This window comes from Myotis nattereri (assembly GCF_964212035.1).
Source record: "Myotis nattereri genome assembly, chromosome: 3".
Classification (NCBI taxonomy): Eukaryota; Metazoa; Chordata; class Mammalia; order Chiroptera; family Vespertilionidae; genus Myotis; species Myotis nattereri.
Window position 1 is genome coordinate 121,867,879 of NC_138077.1, and position 23,530 is coordinate 121,891,408.

At 42.4% G+C, this 23,530-nt stretch overlaps 1 protein-coding gene across 1 annotated transcript in view; it reads right to left on the reverse strand.

Moving 5' to 3' along the window:
• Positions 1-22,942, reverse strand: part of GMDS (GDP-mannose 4,6-dehydratase) — a 686,242-nt gene extending 663,300 nt beyond the window's left edge. Inside the window, exon 1 of the mRNA XM_081086210.1 lies at positions 22,690-22,942. Coding sequence (XP_080942336.1) covers positions 22,690-22,791 — 102 coding nt within the window. The 5' untranslated portion in view covers positions 22,792-22,942. The remainder of the gene's footprint in view (positions 1-22,689) is intronic.
• Positions 22,943-23,530: the final 588 nt, after the last annotated feature.

Consider the following 23,530-nt stretch of genomic DNA (forward strand, 5'->3'; position numbering starts at 1 on the left):
ACAAGGGGATAGAGAGAGCAATCCCAGTGCTCACCCTGTTCTAGGTACTTGCCAACAACATACTTGATTTCTCTCAGACCTGGCCTTGGATTCAGAATCCTGGTTCTTGGGTAGAAATAATATAAATCCTGTGAAGTTAGAGTCTTTTCTACCCAAATGCAGTCCATAAACTTTGAAAGAATATGTCAGAGCTATAAGGAAATCATGATCACTAGCTGGATTGAGGAGTTAGTTTGCATATGATAACTGTCCATAAGAATAAAAGTGGGGGAGGGGAGAGGAAGAAACTTTCCCCTGCCCATCAATGTTCTTTTGGCAAGTGCCTAATAATTAAATCAGCATGAGAGTAATGAGAGGAATTAACCAAAATTAATTATATATGTACATATGGGAACCCCACATATATAAGAGGTTCAGAGACAGAAAGGTAAAATGGTGTACATACCGTATAGCATTCTGAGCTGAGGATGAGGTAAAGCACATTGAGGCTTCAGAGGGGAGGAAGGTCACTTGCAGGACAATAAGAAAAACAGATAGGCGTTCAGTAATCAGAAGTTTGCCCTGCCTTATAGGGAGGTCATAAAAAGTTAACTCTTATTATGATCAAGGCCCCTAATTTCTATTCTTTCAGGGAGAGGTAAAAGTTCCTTATGAGCCAGAGGGTCTCGATTGCCTTCAGCTCAAAATAATTCACATACCAAAGTGGCACATCTTGCGGAGGCCTGTTCTAAACCTTTTAAGTGCAACCAAATTTTGCCTTTACTCTGTTTTATAGTGAAATTTAAGTATTAATAAATCAAGTTAATAAAGTGCTTTCATAGAGACATCATTAACAAACATGAACTGAAAAATATACCAAGAGCAATACCCCCAACAAGAAAGGTAAACAACAACCTCCCAATCAGAATGAGCAGTAAACAAATATGAATATCTAAAATCGCAATCTTCAATCAACATCACAGAAATTCTTTTAAATTTTTACATATAACATATCAAAAATCACTGAACTCTGATTCTATTTGCATTTATTTCCCTAAATTATATAATCTCACTGAAAATATAAAAACAAGTAACATTTGAACTAAAATACATAAGCATATGTTTATGATAATAGTAATAGAGGCCAAAAAGGTGCTACATGGGCTACGTGATTAGAAATCTTGAAGATAAGGTTTTCTTCACCCCCAAACCCAGAAGTGTGCTCCACAGTTCCCTATAGTCCCTTGTACTTGATAAGTAATTTCTGACTCCTAAAGAAGCACTCGGGAAAGATTCCACATCTATAATAATAAAAGCGTAATATGCTCATTAAACTGGACATCCTTCTGGACAACCTTTTGGAAGAAGCGGGGGCTGCAAAGGAAGCCTGGGTCCCAGGTGCCAGAGGGAAGCCAGGGGAAGGAAGGCCTACTCTTGCACGAATTTCATGCATCAGGCCTCTAGTCCACTATAAAATCTGCACCCTCTTCCAGTCCAATAGCATTTGCTGAAAAGCAGTAAAGCAAATGAAACACTTTAGTTAAAACCGTGAAAAAAAGATAATGCTGGCCAGTGATTAGTTCTGAGTGGAGTGATTGAATTACTGGGGACGTTTATAAAAACAGTCAGTCAAAGGCCCACTCTAAATCCACTAAATTATACAGGGGAAGAACCAAGACGTTTCCAAGCTACTCAAGTGATTCTACCATATAGCCAACACTGAGAGCTATTTAGGCTTTACAGATGATTCCTATTTCAGATGCAAAGGTGAGTTTCTTTGGAGAGGTTTGAAATCAAAGGTGAAAACACCAAAAAGAGCCCTAGCTGGTTTGGCTCAGTGGGCAGATCGTCGGCCTGCAGACTGAAGGGTCCTGGGTTCAATTTCAGTCAAGGGCACATGCCTGCACTGGGGACTCGATTCCCAGTGGGGGGCATGCAGGAGGCAGCCAATCAATGATTCTCTCTCATAATTGATGTTTCTATTTCCCTCTCTTTTCCTTTTTGAAATCAATAAAAACATATTTAAAAAAAAATACCAAAAAGAAAGACAAAGTATTCTTTTCGTTGAACTCCAAATCTACAGTTACAGTGGATTCTGGTGAAAATTTCACTAATTCCTAGAGAGTGAACAGAGAAAAGGAACCTTAGCAGGAAACACCAAGATGGATGCAATAAGGGAGGTGACAGATTAATCAGGGTTGGAGCTGAAGAATGGATGGAAAAGACAGGTTTGTTTCCTTGGGATTCTGGAATAAAGGGCTGTTTTTCACAGGTACAGCTTGGGTCACAGTGGTAGCTGCATCTCAATAGGCACACTAGCAAGTGAGAGAAAGGCAGAGCCAGGGCCCTCTGGGCATGACCACGTGTGTATGGCTGCCCAGAACTAACTAGCAGTTCCCCAAATGCAGGCCCTCACACCTATTTCCATCTTCTCAGTTCTGGGCAGCATTTCCAGGAAACCTGGAAATCTGCACACTCCTGAACTTCGTAACTTGTAGTCTGGATGCTGGCATAGATAAATAAACACAGTAATCGCTTCCTCCTACAACCACATCAAAATTACAGTTAAACTACAGAGCAACCATCATTCAGAACTGCCTGAAATCGAGCTGAACGAAAAGTCCTACAACTAGGGAATTAAAAAAAAAGCCACATTGAGACTGGTAGGAGGAACAAAGACGTGGAACAGGCTGGTCCCATGCCTAGATGTGACAGATAAACATTGGGAGAGATATCTTGGCTGTGGAGGTTCCCCCTAAGGAGCAAGGGGTCCAAGCCCCACTCCAAGGCCCCCAGCCCAGGGTCCCTGTGCCAAAAAGACAATTCCCCATAACTTCTGGCTGTAAAAATCAGCTGAGAGAGACAGAGGCTGCTGGAGTCCCAAGTAGTTCCTCATTTTTTGTTTTTTGTTTTTAATACTCACCCAAGGATATTTTTTTCCATTGATTTTTAGAGAGTGGAAGGGAGTGGGAGAAAGAGAGAAAGATCAATGTGAGAGACACACAGGATTGGTTGCTTCCCACACTCACCTGAGGGCCAGGGATCGAAACTGCAACCCAGGTACATACCTGCCCTTGACCAGGAATTGAACCCTCAACCCTTAGGTTCACAGGCTAATGCTTTAACCACTAAGCAAAACAGGCCAGGTTGCAGTTCCTCCTTTTCTTTTTAATTGATTTTAGAGAGAGAAAGAGAGGGGAAAGGGGGGTGGGAGGAGAGAGAAACATCAATTTGTTGTTCCACTTATGCATTCAATGGTTGATTCTTGTATGTTCCCTGACCAGGATCAATCCTGCACAGGGACTAACTCTGACTCACTCCCTCTGAGCGCCAGAGCTGGGGCAGCAGCTTGAAAGTCACTAGAGACATATGAGAAAGTACTGAATGTCCAGCATCAGGGTAAGAGCTGGGGGGCAGCTTTCTCCCAGACAGAAGTGATGGCAAAGGCCATTGTTCCTTTGATAAGCACTTCCCCCACACAGCCAGCAGGAGGGCACAATATCTGAGACTCCATCAACCTAGCTCACAGTGTTTACCCCATCCTGGTGATTCCCTGAGGTACTGCTCCAGCCAACTTCCTAGCCCACCCAAGCTGTTTCCAGTGGCTATTCCATACAAATGGTCTGTCTTGGCTCATGTTTCTAGACTTTCCTAAAATCTCTCAAACAAGCAGCATTGGGTGCCAGTGTGTCCTACACTTCTTGTTAAGTGGCCCCAGGCCTCGCACTAGCAGCAGTCAGCCTTAGTTCATAGCTTGTCCTTTCCTGGGCACCTCTAAAGCCAGCACAGGAAGCAGCCATCTGCAGGTTACTTTGTAGCTCATGCCAAGTGGCGCAGGCAGAACACAAGTGGGGGGCTGATCTTGGCCTACACCTCCTGGTAGGACCCACAGCCAGCACATCCAGGAACAGCTTCAGACAACATCAAAACACCACCACCCAACCACCTCCACAAGTGACACACACAAGGGGGTAAACTCAGTAGCCATCAGAGCCCTGCTGAAGTAAGCCCTACTCTGTGGGGTGAGCCCCTGTACAGCTGATCCTCCAAGGTGCTCAGAGGTCAGTGGTCAGTGGTCAAAGCCAGTCCTCATGTTGTAGGCAGTGGGAATGGTACTAAGTGTCTGAGCTGTGGGGTCAGACCAAACCTGGGTTCAGCAACCTTGGTACTTGAGTTCTGGCTAGGAAAGAATTCAGAGTCAAGACCCAAACTGTAAGAGAACATTTATTTGATAAATCATAGAGGTAAAAAAGTAATTCCTAGCCAACCATTGTGGCTCAGTGATTGAGCGTCAACCCATAAACCAAGAGGTTGCTGGTTCAATTCCCGGTCAGGGCACATGCCCGAGTTGTGAGCTCCATCCCCAGTAGGTGGTATTTGGGAGGCAGCCAATCAATGATTCTCTCTCATCATTGATGTTTCCATCTCTCTCTCTCTCTCCCTTCCTCTATGACATCAACAAAAACATTTTTTAAAAGTAATTCCTAGAAGAAATTGGTTTAGGAAACAAGTTATAGAGGTAAAGGAAGGGCCCTTGGAACTTGGGAATGAGGAGGCTAATGTAACATGCCTGAGGGGGAGGGGTAAGAGGAAGGGGTAAGAATAGGGAAAGGCCTAGGCATGCTCCCAGAAGGGATAGCTCATTGGGTCCTCCTCCTAAAGCAGGGGGCCAGTTCACTGTCCCTCAGACCGTTGGAGGGCCGGACTATAGTTTAAAAAAAAACTATGAACAAATTCCTATGCACACTGCACATATCTTATTTTGAAGTAAAAAAACAAAACGGGAACAAATACAATATTTGTATTTGCATGTGGCCATAGTTTGAGGACCCCTGTCCTAAGGGCTTTAAGGTTGGAGACTTTAGGGGAGGTCCCAGTGGAAGATCTCAATAGAACATTCAGTAGTTTTCCAGGTGTGCCCATTCAAGGTTGTGATCTCCACTGATTGACAGGCCCACACCAGGACAGGAAGTCATTATTTATTGCAGCTGGTCCTAAGGTCAGCGTGGCTTATCTAGGCCTGGAGCTGAAATGCAATTGAGGCATACATGTTATCACTAGGGAAGAGAAGTCAGGGGGTCCAAACCACATGACCAGCAATATGCGAGGGTCCAGTGATGGCGAACCTATGACACACGTGTCATCAGAGGTGACAAGCGAACTCATTTTTTTGGTTGATTTTTCTTTGTTAAATGGCATTTAAATATATAAAATTAATATCAAAAATATAAAATATCAAAAATATAAGTCTTTGTTTTACTATGGTTGCAAATATCAAAAAATTTCTATATGTGACATGCCACCAGAGTTAAGTTAGGGTTTTTCAAAATGCTGACACGCCGAGCTCAAAAGGTTCACCATCACTGTGCTAGGCAGTGGTCGGCAAACTGCGGCTCGAGAGCCACATCTGGCTCTTTGGCCCCTTGAGTGTGGCTCTTCTACAAAATACCAACTTCTGCGCATGGGCCACGAAGTTTCAATCGCACTGTACATGTGCGCCCGCACGTGGTATTTTGTGGAAGAGCCACACTCAAGGGGCCAAAGAGCCGCATGTGGCTTACGTGCTGCAGTTTGCTGACCACTGTGCTAGGGGAAGAAAAGTCACGTAGGTGGCGAGGTCCCACCCTATAATATATTGTCCATTGCTAGGCACCTGGGGATTTCCACCCTGATGACCTTCTGTAACTGGCCCATCACCCTTGCTCTGCTCCTGTCTGTCTAACTGCCTACCACACCTGCAGCTGATCAGCCTAGGGGTAAATTCCACCCATTGACATGGAGCAAACGAGACTTGGTTGCAAAAGTTTGTAAGGAGGACATTCCGAGAAAAGGGAAGTGTGTGGAAGGTCACCTGCACTGCTTATCAGAATTCCAATTTAGGGAAGTGACGAAGGCAGTGCCCCTAATTATTCCTTGACCTTTCCAAACAAGTCTGTGCACATGCAGATCCCCGGGTGTTTACTGAAATCCTTATGCTTAAATCTTTGGGTGTCTTTGCTTAAAGGACACTACAAACACATGTATCCTCCTAATATTACTTACCCTACTGATTGTATCTAAAAGATAAACTTTATCTCAAACAGCTGCTACAATAAAAGCCTAATGAGACAGGCAATTGAAGCTACCTGGTTCCTTTAGCCAGGTAATCCTTAGCCCTCTCTTTCACAGCAAATGTTGTGTCGGAGTAATCCATTCATCCCTTGCTCAGGGTCTGCTGGTCAACCCCAGCACAAGAGGAGGGTGTACACAGCCTACAAGGGGAAAGCACACCTAAGGTGACTACCTTGGGTGATAGGGGAGGCTGTGACACTGGACCCTACAGGACACCTACTACATTAGGCAACTACCAAGCCTGAGATATAGCAACAACTCTACCTGATACACAGAAACAAACACATTTTGGGAGGCCCCCAAAATGAGGAGACAAAGAAACATGCCCAAATGAAAGAACAGAACAAAACTCCAGAAAAATAATTAAACAAAATGGAGACAGGCATTCCACTAGCTGCAGAATTCAAAACACTAGTTATAAGAATGCTCAATGAAATTAATGAGAACCTCAACAGCATAAAAAAGGACCAGTCAGAAATGAAGGATACACTAACTGAAATGAAGAATAATTTACATGGAATCAACAATAGAGTAGATGAAGCCAACAATCAAATCAGCAAGTTGAAATATAAGAAAGCAAAATACACCCATCAGAACAGGAAAAAAAAAGAATTAAGAAAATGAGGATAGCGTAAGAAGCCTCTACAACTTTAAGCGTACTAACATTTACATCATGGGGGTGTCAGAAGGAGAAGAGAGCGAGCAAGAAACTGAAAACCTATTTGAAATAATAATGACCAAAAAATTCCCTGGCTTGGTGAAGGAAATAGACATACAAGTCCAGGAAGCACAGAGAGTCCCAAATAAGATAATCAAAAGAGGTCCACACCAGGATACATTATAATTAAAATGTAAAAGGTTAAAGACAAAGAGAGAATCTTACAAGCAGCAAGAGAAAAGCAGTTAGTTAACTACAAGGGAACTCCATAAGACTGTCAGCTTATTTCACAACAGAAACTTTGCAGGCCAGAAGGGATTGGCAGGAAATATTCAAAGTGATGAAAAGCAAGGATCTATAACCAAGATTACTCTAATCAGCAAGACTTTCATTTAGAATCAAAGGAGAGATAAAAAGCTTCCCAGATAAGGGAAAAACTAAAGGAGCTCATCACCACCAAACAAAGTATTATATGAAATGTTAAAGGGTCTTCTTTAAGAAGAAGAAAAAAAAGACCAGCCCTGGCTGGATAGCTCAGTTGGTTTGAGCATTGTCCTGATATGCCAAGGTTATGGGTTCAATCTCCAGTCAGGGCACATACAAGAGAACCAATGAATGCATAAATAAGTGGAACAACAAATCAATGTTTCTCTTTCTCTCTCTCTCTCTCAAATCAATAAAAAAAATTTTAATCAAAATATGTACAATAAAGTGACAATAAATACATATTTATCAACAATTGAATCTAAAAGTCAAAATAAATGAATAAGAACAGAAACAAACTCAGATACAGAGAATGTTTTGACAGTTGCCAGATGGGAGTGAGAGAGGCTAGTAAACCAGGACAAATAGAATAGGGAAACTAAGACAGATAGTTAAATGGCCAAGCAGTTTACAGCCATCCAGTAAATCATAAAATCCTATCTTCTATAACCAAGGATATGTAAGAGTAAGTAGTTTCCACTTCTCCCCAACCAGAAGGTAAATAGCTTAAATCACCCTACTCAAGGAGATACCAGAAATCCAATTAGTGCCATTTGCCAATCACACCCAAGAACAGATGAAGTTAAAACGGGGGGGGGGGGGTGGGGGGGGAGGATATCTGGCCCTCAGGCAGTATAAGGCCCATGAAATCATTTGGTCTGGCCCTGCCAAGGCAACTGCAGGCAGGATTCAAAATTCAATAAATCTAGGAGCTTTTTTCATAGCAACATAAATTTATATTAAGTGAACTATATTAAGCGAATGATGTTATAAATATCCAAATGGCTTTGGCAGTAAAAAGGTTTCTACCCCTCAGTTAAGGGAATAAATCTCATTTTGGCACAGCAGTATAAAACTGATGAATGTTCTATTGAGATCCTGCCCTAAGACTACCCCGAAACTCCCAGCTTTTAAAAACCCTCAAAAGGAAGGTCCCAAGGCACGCTCTCCCTCTAGGCAGCACATCAAAACCATTCCCTTTTCCCTCTTCTTCCCCCACAGGCATGCATCTCCTAAACTCTAAGACCCCATGAGACTTGTAAAATAAGGGAGCATTGAGCAGTGGCAGCTCATCCCAGGCTAACCTCCTGAACCTGTCTCCAAGGCCCCTCTTCTTACGTCCCAGTGCGCTAAAGCAGCCCAGCCCAGGTATCTCCTGTTGCTTCTTCTATGCTAAGCCCTTCCTTGTTTCACTGTCCCCAGCTTTAATACACATACCCTCACCTGGACTCGTGTTGTAAAATTTTTCCTACACAAAGTCAAGAATCCACACACTATCAGCTGGCCCTAAGCAGACCTGTCAGGGCCAGGTCCCCTTTCCAGTAACAGGAGGGGGCTAAGAGGTATCGGTGAAAAAAGTAAAGGGATTCAGAGTACAAATTGGTTGTTACAGAATAGTCATGAGAATGTAAAGTATAGATAGGGAATATAGTCAATATTCTAATGACTATATAGGGTATCAGATGGGGGCAAAATTTATTGGGATGATCACTTAGTAAGTTATGTAATGTCTAATCACTGGGTATACACCTCAAAATAATGTAATATTGAATGTCAACTGTAATTGAAAATTTAAAAAAAGCCATGACACTGCCATGTGAGACCCTCTCTCCAATGCACGGTAAGGCCTGTGAAGCATCTACACTGGGAAGCATAATACAAAAGGAAAGCAAGCAGCAACTTATACCTGATGGTGCTGAACCTGGATAAAATACACCGTCCTTAATAGCAGAGAATTTAGGAAAATTCTTCTTCTGCATTTTTCCTAAAGAAAAAGGAAGGGCACCCAGCTGGTGTGGCTCAATGGTTGAAAATCGACCTATGAACTAGGAGGTCACGGTTCCATTCCAGTCAGGGCATATGCCTGGGTTTCAGGCTCAAACCCCAGTGTGGGGCATGCAGGAGGCAGCCAATCAATGATTCTCTCTCATCATTGACATTTCTCTCTCTCTCCCTCTCCCTACTTCTCTGAAATCAATAAAAATATATTTAAAAAGAAACGAAATATGAAGGGTAGACATCTATTTGTGCTTGGCTTTTCTTAGAAATAAGCAACAAGGCTTTGTTAAGTCAAATGTCACTCTGTATTAAATGTTTATGATCTCATCGCTGACTTAAAAGGATCTATTTACAGTGGAAAAGTCAACAACACCTGCTATGCTTTTTAGCAATTCTTCTGCCTCTCCCTTTCCTCCTCTACTTTATAAGCTCTCCCTCTTTCTTCACTGTCCACTCCAACCCCTCTCTGCATAGCTGAGCCCAGTTTTGAAAGGAAAACTGTGTTTAAGAGAGGAGCCTGCACGGCTGGCATGATTCAGGGGCTGAGCACCAACCTATGAACCAGGAGGTCATGGTTCCATTCCTGGTCAGGGCACATGCCCAGGTTGCGGGCTCTATCCCCACTAGGGGGCATGCAGGAGGCAGCCAACCAATGATTCTCTCTCATCACTGATGTTTCTATCACTCTCTCCATCTCCCTTCCTCTCTGAAATCAATAAAAATATATTTTTTAAAAAAGAGAAAGGAGCCACTTGTTGCAGACTGCAATAAAAAAAGCAGCCCTTCCCCACCCCACAATAGTCATGCTTCAACCTGTTTGGCGGGTTTTTGAAATGGTGGTACTAACTGATCAAAGGTGTGTATGCTTTGACAAATCCTGCCAAAAATACTCTTGCAAAGCAACTATTTGAAATCTGTAACCCATTTCTCAATAAGAAGAGCACTCAGCTGAACACAAATTTAGTTCCTGACATCCATAACATGTGTTATGAATAACCTTAATATTTTTCTACATAGAATGGCTTACTCAGAGTACAGTGGGGCCTTGACTTACGAGTTTAATTCATTCCGAGACCAAGCTCATTAAGGAGCTCGTTAAGGAGCTCATTAACTCAAATTACTCTATCAACTCAATGCAAAAAATCGGCTGAGAGACAGCTGGTATCTCAAAAAACTCGTTATTCGGGACACTCGTAAGTCAAGGCCCCACTGTAGTGTTGTAGAGCTCCCTCTTTGCCATCCAGAATTATTCCAACTCTTCTTTTGTTTTAATCCTCACCCAATGGTATGTTTTTATTGATTTTAGAGAGAAAGTAAGGGAGAGAGAAACATCCACATGAGAGAGAAACATCAATCCCATATGTGCCCTGACCGGAGATTGAATCTGTAACCCTTTGGTGTATTGGATAAAGCTCCAACCAGCACATCTTTTTTTTTTTTTTTAATCCTCACCTGAGGATATGCTTACTAATTTTAGAGAGAGGAGAAAGAGAGAGACAGACAGAGAGAAACATTGATGTGAGAACGACCATAGATTGGCGCTTTCCGTAGGCCCCCAAACCAGGAATCAAACCCACAACCTAAGTATATGCCCTGACCGGAATCAAACCCGAAACCTTTCGGTGTAAGGGACGATAGTCCAACCAACTTAGTCACACCAACCAGGGCCAGCCCAACTCTTGACAGCTTCATCATGTGGGGGTTCAGGGACTCCAGTCAACAACGGAGAATGGAAGTAGGCAGCCAGGCTACTGGCCACAACAGCAGCAAGAAGCTCCTGGGCAGAACTCCATGGCTATGAACTCCATGGCTCTGCCTGCCTACCTGATCACCCCTAACCACTTGCCTGCCTGCCTCATCGCCCCTAACCACTCACCTGCCTGACTGATCACCCCTAACCACTCACCTGCCTGCATGATCGCCCCTAACCACTCGACTGCCTACCACATCACCCCTAGCCACCTCTGCCTGCCTGCCTCATCACCCCTAACCACCTCCACCTGCCTGCCTCATCGCCCCTAACTGCTCGCCTGCCTTCCTGATCACCCCTAACCTCTCACTGGGGAGCGGGGCTGTGGTCATTCTGGTCTCTGGTCATTCTGGTTGTTCCGCCGTTCCGGTCACTGGGATTTTATTATATAGTATCCTCACTGAATTCTGAAGTAGGTTTATTGCTTCCTAGCATAGATAAGAGTGGTGTAGAGAGATGCAGAAATTTGCCTGTGGCCCCCAGTAAGTACTGAGGTCAGGATCGAATCCATGTATAACTGGCTCTCCTATTCCTTTAGAGGAGAGGAGATATCTCTCAATTCCAAGGCTGGGATTTGAATACTCTGCCAGAATCACTGCTGACAAAAATATTTGCATATTAACACAACCCTACTGCAATTAAATAGAGGGGGAAACTGTCAAGTTATAGAGATAAAATAAACTTCCAAAGCATACTCAGTTGCTCTACCTGGATAAAACAAAACTGTAACCCAGTAGGGCCTACATGTGTCTCTGCTACTACACTTACTACAGCCATCAGCCAAGGTGCTATCAGAACCACACTTTTGCCTCTGCCATGACTACCCTTGTGACACTCCAAGAGCCACAGAGACTTCCCTTAAGAGTCCTGCACAGCAGGCTAACTCCTGGAATCCCTCCCAAACCCAAACACCAGTCCATATCCTACTAAATTCCAGTTTCCATTATACATGCTATAAATTTTAAATTCAGAAAATGAAATAAAATTTAGATGTCTTTACTCTATACATATATTTATATCTATTTCCTAAAATGTGTATTTAAAGAGAAGAAAAGCCAAAGCCCATAAAGGTTAAGTGATCTGCACTGTTCAAAAAGCTAAGTAGTAATTTCAGGTTTCTGGGACTCAGCTCTAAGGCCTCCAGTAACCACTGTGCTATACACAGAGCATCTTCTAAGATTTCCAGCTAGGCTCCTGACCATTTACCTGGTCCAGATAAAAGAATTCCTTTTAAAATATTCCCTTGTTTTTAGCAATTAAAATCAGAACACCCATAATAATAGTTTGGCAAAAGTATAAATTTTGGATCATACTTAAATACTTTAAAATCTGCATGTTCAAATATGAGCAAAGATAAAAGTACAACTTAATGAAAGAATATACTATATAAGTAAAAATTATTCAAAACTTTCTAAATTAGTCAAAACAGCAAAATGGATGATGAGGTTAAATAAAAACAAAACAAAACAAAAATACTATAGTCCACGATAAAGTTGAAAGGAAATAAAAACAATAGAGGCAGTCCAATTGTTCCCAACTCCTATGTCTCCTTTTCAAGGTAAATATTTTAATGCAAGAAAGCAAAACTCTGAAAAATTCACATGGATTATCACAACCCTTCAAAAACAATACTTCCAAATCTTTCCATTCACCCTTGAGAAATTCACTTAATACTTTTTTCTTCCATATACCCAGATTGACCAACCTCACAAATCAAGTTGAAACCACGCAGAAGATCCCCAAAATTTGATTTCAGTTTCAAGTTCAAGCTAAAGTTAAAACAACACAACAACAATTTGAATATTCTTTCCAAGCACACTTAGAGAGTAAGAGACTGGTGAAGTTCCCCTCAAGGATTTAAAACTTACTGAAAGGTAAATAAAATGGATTTTTATAAAATAAAAAAAAGGCTGCTCTAAAACAGGATGCCATGTTACTTCAGCAGCAGCCTCATACATATCTTGATTGCATCATTTTTCTTGTACTTTATTTAGTATCGCGTTGTTTTGTACAGTAACATGCTGCACCAGCTTGTAGCCTAGGAGCAACAGGTTACACCATATGGCCTAGCTGTTCAGTAGGCTGGACCATCTAGCCTTACGTAAGCACACTGTGATGTTCACACAACAACGAAATCACCTAAGGGCACGTTTCTTCAAACATACCCCTATCATCAATCAGTTCATGACTTTATTGGTTCAAAAATTAGTTATAAAACCATAAATCAAATATTAATTCCAGGTTGACACTAACTCGCCATAAGGGCCTATACTGGGAATGTCATCACAAAGAATTCATCAAATATTTCTTCATTTGGGCTAGGATTCCCTTGTACATACAAAAATATATCTGATCAAACACTGAGTAGGGTCTCCAATTGGAATAAATGTTAAAGGCTGAAAATACGGCTTTTAAGACAGAAAAATTAAAATAGTAGCATCTTTAACCATCCTTCACAGAATACAAGACTATGCGTAAGACTTGTATGGCAAAAAGAAGAATAGCCCTGGGCAGTTTGGTTCAATGAATAGTGTCAGCCCTCAGTTGTAGGCCCAATCCCCAGCCGTGGTTGGAACCAATTGATGTGTTTCTATAATCCACCTTTCCACAACTGCAAAAAAAAAACCAAACTCTTAAATATAATGCTTTGTTTTTTAAATTTGATATACAATGTATTTACTACTCAGAATTTATTTGTTGATACTAATTACAAACTTAATAGAAAATAAAATTACTGGGGTTTACATTTCAAATATGAATTTGCAATACACTTAACCTCTGTGTTTCTTGGGGATAATAAGAAAACCATCTCAGTGGAGTGCTCTGTTGCTTCAGTAAGTGAATAAATGTAAACCCTTTGAACAATGCCTGGCACAAAGTAAATGCTCAATACATTAATCTATCATAATCATCATCACTATCATCAACATCTAGAACAGTGGTTCTCAACCTTGGCTGCACATTAGAATCACCTGGGAATCTTTTTAAAATCCTGATTTCTGGGCCTCATTCTCCAGAAATTCTGTTTCTTTATTACTAATGTAACACCCCATAACAAAGAAACAGAATTTCTGGAGGATGAGGCCCAGAAATCAGGATTTTAAAAAGATTCCCAGGTGATTCTAATGTGCAGCCAAGGTTGAGAACCACTGATCTAGAACATCAATGTTACAGTATTACCAGAACATGATGTTACTAGAACATCAATGTCATAAGGATGGTCATTTCTGCCGTCTTGTTCACTGTTGTAACCTCGGTGCCTGACATATAGTTGACACGCAAACATTTGTTGAATGAATTAATTATGGTTACTACTACTTCTATTACTAAGTAGAGGGTGACTTGCATCAAAATGTAATTGCGATCCTGGCTGGTGGGATGCATCTTCCTGTGCACTGAAGAGTCTTGAATTCAATTCCCAGTCAGGGCACATACCCAGGTTGTGGGTTCAATACCCAGTCGAGGCGCATACGGGAGGCAACCAATCAATGTTTCTCACATTGATTTTTCTTTCTCCCTTTCTCTTCCTTTCTTTCTATAATAATAAAAAATATCCTTGGGTGAGAATTTTAAAAAAATGTAATTGCCTATGGGAGAAAATTAGGTATGGAAAAATAACTGCTATCTGGAAATTTAGAAGAGGTATGAAATAAAGAACTTCAAGAGAGAAGAGGGGAGGCTACTCTCAAGTTAAAGAAGCATCTTATCAGATCAAACTAACTCACCAGAAGAAAAGACAAGTCAAAAGTATTTGCTGGCCCTGGCCAGGTAGCTCAGTTGATTAGGGTGTCCTCCGGATATGCCAAGGATGTGGGTTTGAACTCTGATCAAGGCACATACAAGAAGCAATCAATGAATGTATAAATTAGTGGAACAAGAAATCAACGTTTCTCTCTCTCAAAATCAATATTTTTTTAAAAAGTACTTGCTAAGGCCATTTGCAGCCAAAAGACGTTAAGGTTTAGACAGGTTTCTTTGTCCATAGAGGTGCAAGAATCTAAAATAGGGGCCTGGCTGGCGAGTAGCTCAATGGTTGAGCATTGACCTATGAACCAGGAGGTCACAGTTCAATTCCCTGTCCAAGCACATGTCCAGGTTATAGGTTCAATCCTCAGGAGTGGGCATGCAGGAGGCAGCCAATCAATGATTTTCTCTTATCATTGATGTTTCTATCTCTCCATCTCTTTCACTCTGAAATCAATTAAAAAAAATGTTTTAAAAAATCTAGAATAGGGGACTTCTAAGTGTTCTAAGGAAGATCTAATCTGGGCCATACCAGCAAGGACAAACCCCACTCTAGTAAGGAAAGTAGCAGTAGAGAAAGGAAGTAACGTATCTAAAGACACAGCAATCGAACTGGGAGCTGTAACTCTCAAATCAGTGTACAGTTAAAAAGAGGGCCCTTGAGAACAATTTGTAGAAGCCACAAATCAAGCATCTCAGCTTCTTACCTGCCTTTCTCCACCAATGGAAAGCTGGGATTATCCACGTGCTCATCAGGGCTCTGCAAGCTCTCCAGACATAATTTTCATTCAGACATCCCATCACCCAAGCTGCGGCGTCTGCAACCTACCTGTTCCTGACTATCCAAGAATTGTCTACTGGTGCTTAACCCTCCACTGAAAGACAGCAGTTTATGGGCAGAGAAAGTCACCTTGCTCTAACCACTTTCATCTTTTACTGTAAAAATCCTCAGAGAACTGAGAAAAAAAGCAGGGGGAAGGAGCCACCAGGAGTCTTCAACAGGCCTCAGAAAACAAAGCCTTCCTTCTACTCCCTTCCCCATCCTTATTCCAGGCTTCCACAGACAAGCTACTAATGTTAATTTCTCCTAGTGGATATGGTAAAGCACTAATCAAAATATACAGCAAGCAGCCTTTAAAAGCAGCTTATTTCTCAAAAGCAGTGAACTTCAACAGTTTGTCGATAAATTAGCCAACAGAGCTAGTCTGACTTGACAAGAGAGAGAAGGTCCTGAGAAAAACCTAGCATATTAAAGGTCTTTAGGCAACTTCAAAGTTCTCCAAGTTTGTTTCTTGTTTGAAAAAAATATAAATATGTACTACCTGGGGTTAAATGAGATAATTAATATAAAGTGTGTGGCACATTGCCTGGCACATGGTAATAATTCTATCAATGTCAGTAAAGTTTTTTCTGTATCCTCCCCCCAAATAATTATTTATCAGGTATCTAGAATCCTGTTAAAGGCAAACATTTTTGCCTCACTCCCTAATCCTAATTCTTTACAGGGAATCACAGCCTCAAAGAAAGCCATTCAGGATCAAAAGATTTTTAGTTCACCTGAAAATTGAGTAATAAAAATCACCCTTAATTTCAGCCTTGGAGTCCTAAAGCCAAACATGGAGATACGCAGCACTAGGTTTTCCCACATCACCCATGGAGAAGGTAGTGCTCGGTAAGCTTGGAGGCGCTGGAAGCAAGCTACCAGCTCAGGCCTTGCGTAAACTAAATTCTCTAAAGAATGTGTTATATAAAGTGAACCTCTTGCTAGTCCCTATATCTTATTAATTTTCATATGTAGATCAAATACTAAAGATTCCTGTTTAATTACCCTAAACCTCTCAATCTTTTCAAACTACAAATATTTATTATAATAAAATGTTAAATTTTATATAAAGTTACCATTTCCTTAAATATTAAAATAGATTTTATTACTTTTTCAGATGTACATTTATTATTATTCAACTTTATAGAACCCTATAATATACATTTTACTACTATATACCATCTTTTACTCCCATTTTTCTGGCTCAAAGTAGTCTTTCTTGTTAGTTAAGGACAATGTTGGAAAGACGAGAACCTGGGATCTAATCCTAACTCCAGCACTAACTTGCTATGTAACTTGGGGAAGTCATACTTTCTCAGTCTTCTTTCCTCCTCTACAGAATGGTGGTAACTTAACTCCAGTTCTAAAATCACAACATGTATGCCAAGAATTTTTTTTTTAATTTAGTGATTATGAGTACATAAACAGTAGGAAATATATCACACAGAAGTGAATACATTATTTTCCCCCCTGAAATGGATATATTCCAAGTCTTTAAAATCTGAAATTATAACAAATCATTTCATCTCCTAAATTGCAACTTATCTGCAGTATATGCTATCCAATTCTCCTCAATACCCTGATAATGTCTTGTTACTACCCAGCTAAACAGGAATGCATCACAACATTTTCTTTCAATTTCTACAGACTTCTACAATTTCCTGGCAAGTTTTCTCAATAAATATCAGTAACTAAAGATTAATTTAATTATCCAATATTTTGAGAACCTACCTAACCTGTACCATTTGTGATAGACAGAGAGATAAGTGATTAAGACACTTTTTTTCATATCCTTAAGGAATCACAATCCGTAAGGACACTGCACAGATACCATCACTCCAATCCTTCTCCTAAGCAGACATCACTAATCAATCATGGCCTCTCCCTTGAACTGACTACAGTCTTGGCTCCAGGATTCCATGTAGCCATTACCAATCACATGGGCTGGTTTTAACAGACCCATCACATTTCACTAAATCTCCATTACACAAGTGATGATTCTGATACCTATATTTGAATGTAGAAATTTGTGGGAAGCTGAGTATGGCTTAGAAAGTAAAACCAAAAGAGGTAATGTCCCTATCATCTATAATAATAAAAGGGTAATATGCTAATTAGACCAGACGTCCTTCCAGACGAAGCCAGTGCCGGAGGGAAGCCCAGGTCTTGGGTGCCTGCAGGCGGCCGGAGGGAAGCCAGCCTGGGTCCCAAGTGCCTGCCGACAGCCGGAGGGAAGCAAGCCCAGGTCCTGCATGCCAGAGGGTAGCCGGTGCTGGCAGCAGGGGGGAGGAAGGCCTACTCTTGGAAGGCAGCTATGCTCACCACTATACCACCAACGCCACACTAAAGCCTACTCTTGAAGAATTTCGTGCACCAGGCCTCTAGTCTTTTATAATTCAATTGAAGCATAAAGAAAACTGGGGAGAGAGTGGGAGGAATGGTACTCCTGCCAATTATCAATTACCATTTTCTAACATTCTAAATTAATCTATATATATATAAAAGGCTAATATGCAAAGTGTCCCCACAGGAGTTTGACCGGGAGACCAGGAGTTCTATCACTCGCTATGACATGTGCTGACCACCAGGGGGCGGCGCAGAATGAAGGAAGGCCCTGGCTGGCAGCTTGCAGCCAGGGAAGGGAGGCTTTGGCCGGCAGCCAGAAGGAAGGCCCTAGCTGGCAGCCAGAAGGCCCTGATCGGCCCTGATCGCCAGCAAGCCCTAGGGGACCATGCATGAATTTCGTGCACCAGGCCTCTAGTTCTGAAATAAAGAGGATGAAGTCTGTTAAGAACCACCTGAGTCTGAGAATCAGGTTATCCATTTTACATATGTTTCCTTTAAAGGCCAAGATTGTTTTATGGTAGCTAGAATAAACTCAAAGGAAACTAATGAAATTAGGAAAAATTAAAAGAACAAACATGGCTATAAAATTAAAATTCTGAAACAAAGTAATATGGCTTAACTAATCCGACCTTAATAACTTAGAGTCCAACTTTTTCATCTAACATAAGACTTACCAAAAATTTGTCTTCCAACCACAGATAAGTTAACTCTTCTTGACCATGACTGACATTCAACTATTTAAAGATAAATGCTTTGTTCTCCAGGCATCATGGTGCAAAACTCTAGAACTTCGAATTGGTACTAGTTTAAATGGCTGACCAGATCTCAACCACTTCGTAAGGAAAATCTAGGCCTACCTGCAGGTGGAAAGGACCACACCATGTCACATTCCTCCCAATTTAGAACACTATATTAACCTTACTACCAAACACACTTGACAAAGGATTCTACAATTCCCCCAACTTGCCTGCTCTCCTGACAGGGACCAGCTTAAAATAAATATCAGAAAAGGGAAAATCTACAAACACTAACCAATTCTCTAAAGTCTCCACCTACCAAAAAGTGTGCTTTCGCTGTCCATTAAAGAATAATAAAAGTGTCCTAGGAAGATGACTCTGTCTTCTTTAAAAAACTACTATGGAACTTACTGAGCATCATGGTATTCTGAGTCTGTTGTTTAACAGCTATCCTGCTGAGAGTTTAATACTAATAAAATGTTGTGCTCACCTATCCATTTTGTCTTGACTGTCAAGAAGGTCAAAACTGAATTTTATGCCCACCTGACAACATCCTTGGCTTTGGGTTTTGGTACACTACCTCCATCTTTCTATTGCCTTTTCTTCTTTTTATGATGGTCTATGTTTTTGTTTGTTTGTTTGTTAATCCTCACCCAAGGATATTTTCCCATTGTTTTTTTTAGAGAGAGTGGAAAGGTGGGGAGAGGGAAAGAGAGAGAGGAACATCAATGTGAGAGAGACACATCGATTGGTGGCCTCCTGCATGTGCCCAAACCCAAGTATATGCCCTTGACCAGGAATCGAACCTGTGACCCTTCTGTGCATGGGCCAATGCTCTATTTCCTCCACACACCAGACAGGGATAGTGCTGTGTTTTGTTATTTTTTTTTTAAGTCACCTCAGAATTCTTTTGGAAATGAGCAAAGGATATAAATTATTTAGTAATTTAATTTCCTTCATTATTACTATTTATTTTTCCTCAGTGTCCCCTAAAACTCTCCCTTTTTTGTACTCTTGTGCATGCTGTTTACCCCAAACATAGTCCCTCCTATTTCTAGCATTCAGTGACTTCTCCCAGGCTCCTGAGGTCGAACGAAGTATTCATTTGGTTCCTACCATACCTTGACAATACTGATTTTTTTCCATGTGCACTGTCTTTTCAAGTTCCTCAAAGACTATGAGATCCTAATGGAAAGAGAGTACATCTTACATATATTTATATTCCCAGCAGCATCAAAACAAGCCTTGCATGTGGCAGACACACAGTAAAACATGTTCTGTTAATGGGAAGGGTAAGTTAGCATTTTTGAAAGCTCACTGGGTGAAACCATGTGGGAAGTAGGCTGAAAAGGAGTTTCTATCTTCAAGCAATTTACAAACCAAAGAACTAAGATAGTAAATTACCTATGTAGACAATAGGAATGACATATATACATACACACATAAAGTTCTCAGAACGGCTACTTTTGGCAGGATTAGTCAGCATTCACAAAGTCTTTTAGTGGAATTCAAATGAATAAGACTATGAGGATATTCAGTCACAATTTAATGACTCCAAAGATGTACAAGGCGACAGTATTCAAAGAACAGCAAGTACATTTCCATGGATGTAGTAAAGAACGACAAGCATCATTAGACAATGGAGGTGAATTTGGGGGACGGCTAACAGAGGGCCTAGCCGAGGCAGCAATGCAAAGCTAGGGACTGGGTGTTTTTTTTAAGGTAATTTAATTAGGTAAAATCTTTGGAAATGATGCACAACTACTGTGTCAACAATCGATAGGAGGAAGAAAGCTAGACTATGAGGCCTGAAAGTAAATACTAGTGATGCCAGTAAGTACTGGCTATCTGTACTCATTCTCAGGTGGGTATGTAGGACAACCCATTTAAGAGCCCATCTGGGCACAATGGCCATGATAGCCCTAAGGGCCAGAGCAGTGGTTTCTATCTCACCTTCTTGAATCTGAATCCTCTTCTTAGAGTAAAACAGTCTCTCTCTCTCTCTCTCTCTCTCTCTCTCTCTCTCTCTCTCTCTCTCTCTCACACACACACACACACACACACACACACACAGAGCTGTAATATCAAGTGTGTGGCTTACGATAGAGGCAGTATAACAAAATGACCCAGAGCAACTCCTGGGTTCAAATCTCAGCTCTGACACTATTAGGTGTGCACTCTCAGGGAACATATTTAACTTTACTTAGCCAGATAAAAATTGTACCTTCCTCTTAGGTAGATATATAAAATGTTTAGCAGAATGAGTAGTTCAGTGAGCTCTCACCCAATATTATTTTTTAAGTGGACAATAAGGTATGGATTTTCAGACCCCTTGTATTTACTTCGCAATCCTCTGGAAATCCTTGATACTCAGGTTGGGAGTTGGTGTCTTCGAAGTAAATTCCATCAGCAAGGATTTATGTGGCAGCTACAATGTTCAGCATTGTGCCACGGCCTATAGAAGCCCACACAACACCCAACAAGTAAGGGGACAATGCAGAGGGTGGATGTTGGAAGGACATGGGATTGTTGCAGAGGTTAAAATGAGACTAAAACTCAAGCAGGAGTTTAAAGTTGGAAATGCTATGGGGAACCAAAGAGGTCTGGTCAGGGAGTAGCATGCTGAACATGTGCTTAAGGAAGGAAGACTACCCGTTGGCAGCCTTTAGGGCAAACTAGAGTAGGGGTACATCTCTCACCACTCAGAAACAACCAGGAGTCTGGGCTCAAAGCTCTAAAGAAGGTTCCATCCCTAACCTGCACTGATTCATACTGCTGGTCACTTGTAGCCATACCACTGGTTACATTAACAGCTTAACTAATTTCTTCATAATACTTAGAAAAAAAATATTACCTAAAACAACACATGTAAGCTTAGTAAATATTTGAGCTTCAGATTCAATCTAAGAAATTGGAAAAAGGGGGACCACCTGCAAAAGAGTCCTCAGCATTGGAAAAGGATAGACAGTATATAGGCCCTTGCCTGAATTTAAGGGTTCCCATCCTCAACCTCAAATCCTTGATCTACCTGCCTCTCTTGCCAGTTTTCAAACACGTGTTTATTGTAATTACCTTAAACATAGTAAGATGCATGAATAACCAGAAATCAATCAGATATCCAGTAGTTAAAACTCTCTAATCTTTTTTGACTCTCCATCTGGCCAATTTCAACTTCTCTCTAATGCTAGAGCTTTGAGAGCAGAGTTTGAATCCCATCTGGGCATTTCCTAGTTCTTTGATGTCAGGCAAATCAAACTCCCATGCTTCGGTTTGCATATCTGTGAAGCGGGGATAACCTGTCAGAAAGTAGTTGTGAAAACTAAATGGTTAATACCAGTCAAGTGACTAAAACATAATAAGCACAATATGTATTAGCTATTATTATCATCTTTATTACAGAGTAATATTGGCTACCACCAGATCTCCAGAAGTACAACAACTATCACATTTTTTTCAACAAAAACACACAGGCAAAACTATTTCATTGTCACTGAATCGCACACAGCACAGCTAGATAAGAGGTAGTGGTCAGCCCCTACCTGTTGCAACACCTTTAAGAGATGACTGTCACAAACTGGCCTGCACATGAGGCTCCAACATGCAGGACTGCTCCTCCTGAACTACCTCAGCCCAGAGCTCATTTCTCTGGAAACAGAACCCTAGCATGTGTGAATAGGAATCTCAGAAGTTCGTGAAATTTTAAAAAGTTTTTGTGAGATATGTTTAAAAAAAAAAAAAAAGTATTTCCTGGGCTGTGACCCACAACACTACTTTGTCATTTTCTCTTATCTATCTAGAAATCTGTGAGACTGAACCAAAACAGCAAGAAACTTCCTCCCCTGCTTCCCAAGCATTAGCAAGTAAGCGGCCCTTAGGTGACTCCACACTCATCTTCACAGATAAACGGCCCACCCCGCTCCACCACCCCCTGCCCCGGGGCACTAGGGTCCGGTCTGCAAAGAACTAAATTCCAAGTGCATCCTGGAGGGCTTGGAAAGACACGGGCTCCCGTCGCCTGTGGACAGGGGAGAGGGGCGCCTTGCTCAGGTGTGAGGACCATATCCCGTGCAGGACCCGCGCTCCCACACCCCGGGAAGACCAGAAACACTCAATGCAGTGAGCACACTCCCACAGCCACATCTGTCCGCGACCTCTCCGGCAGCACCCGCCTTCCGAACCGCCCAGGAAACTGTTCCCGGAACGCGGGCAGCCCCGGCCGGCGGGAGGTGCACACGTGCCCGGAGGCAGCAGGCCCGGCTCGGCCCCGCCTCGCACTCACCTGGCCCGTGATGCCAGTGATGAGCGCCACCTTTCTGGGCTTGCCCATCTCGCCATCCCCGGAGCCCCGGGTGCTGGGGCAGCGTGCCGGAGCGTGTGCCATGTCCCCGCGACGCGTGCGGCAGAGAGCAGGGTGGAGCGACAGCGAGCGCAGCTGAGGCAGCGGTGCCAGGGGACGTGGGAGTGTACCCGCGAGCAAGCTGCCTCGCCCGGCTGCTGGGAAGAGCGCACCGCGCGGCCAGCAGCCACAATCTGACAGGGAGCTCGGAGGCGGGTGGGAAGGGCAGGGGCGGGCCCAGCAGCGGGGTGACGCGGCGGTGCGGCTGCAGCCAGGCGGGCGTGGCGTCATCCCGTAGGCCAGCGACGCTCCCGCGGCGCCAGCGGCAGGCCCCGCCCCCCGTCAACGGCCTGGCGGGAGGGGCGGGTCGCCGGAGGGCGGGGCCTGCCGCTGGGCTAGTCTGCAGCCTCAGGAAAGGAAGTGATACTGGTCCAGCGCCTGGCTGAGCCCTGGGCCAGGGCGAGAGTGGGCGGGGTCAGCCTTCTACAGCCTGTACGTCACCATTTTTCCCTGTGTAGAACCTCCATGTCCTCTCCTTCTCCGTCCGAATCTCCCAGGAATCCTAATAAGAGCCCGAGGATGCGGGGAGAAACTATGAGCAGACCTTTCTGTTAGGAGAAAGCCTTGAATTCCAGATCTGGGTGTCACGGGGCCTGGGTCACAGGCTTTGACAAATAATTTCTGGAAATTTGTTGCAATGTTTTTTTGATGAGATTGGTTTTATGTTTCTTGAAGGTCACTAGCTTTACAAGACCCCTGAATGGGGATCACAGTTGTGGGGAAC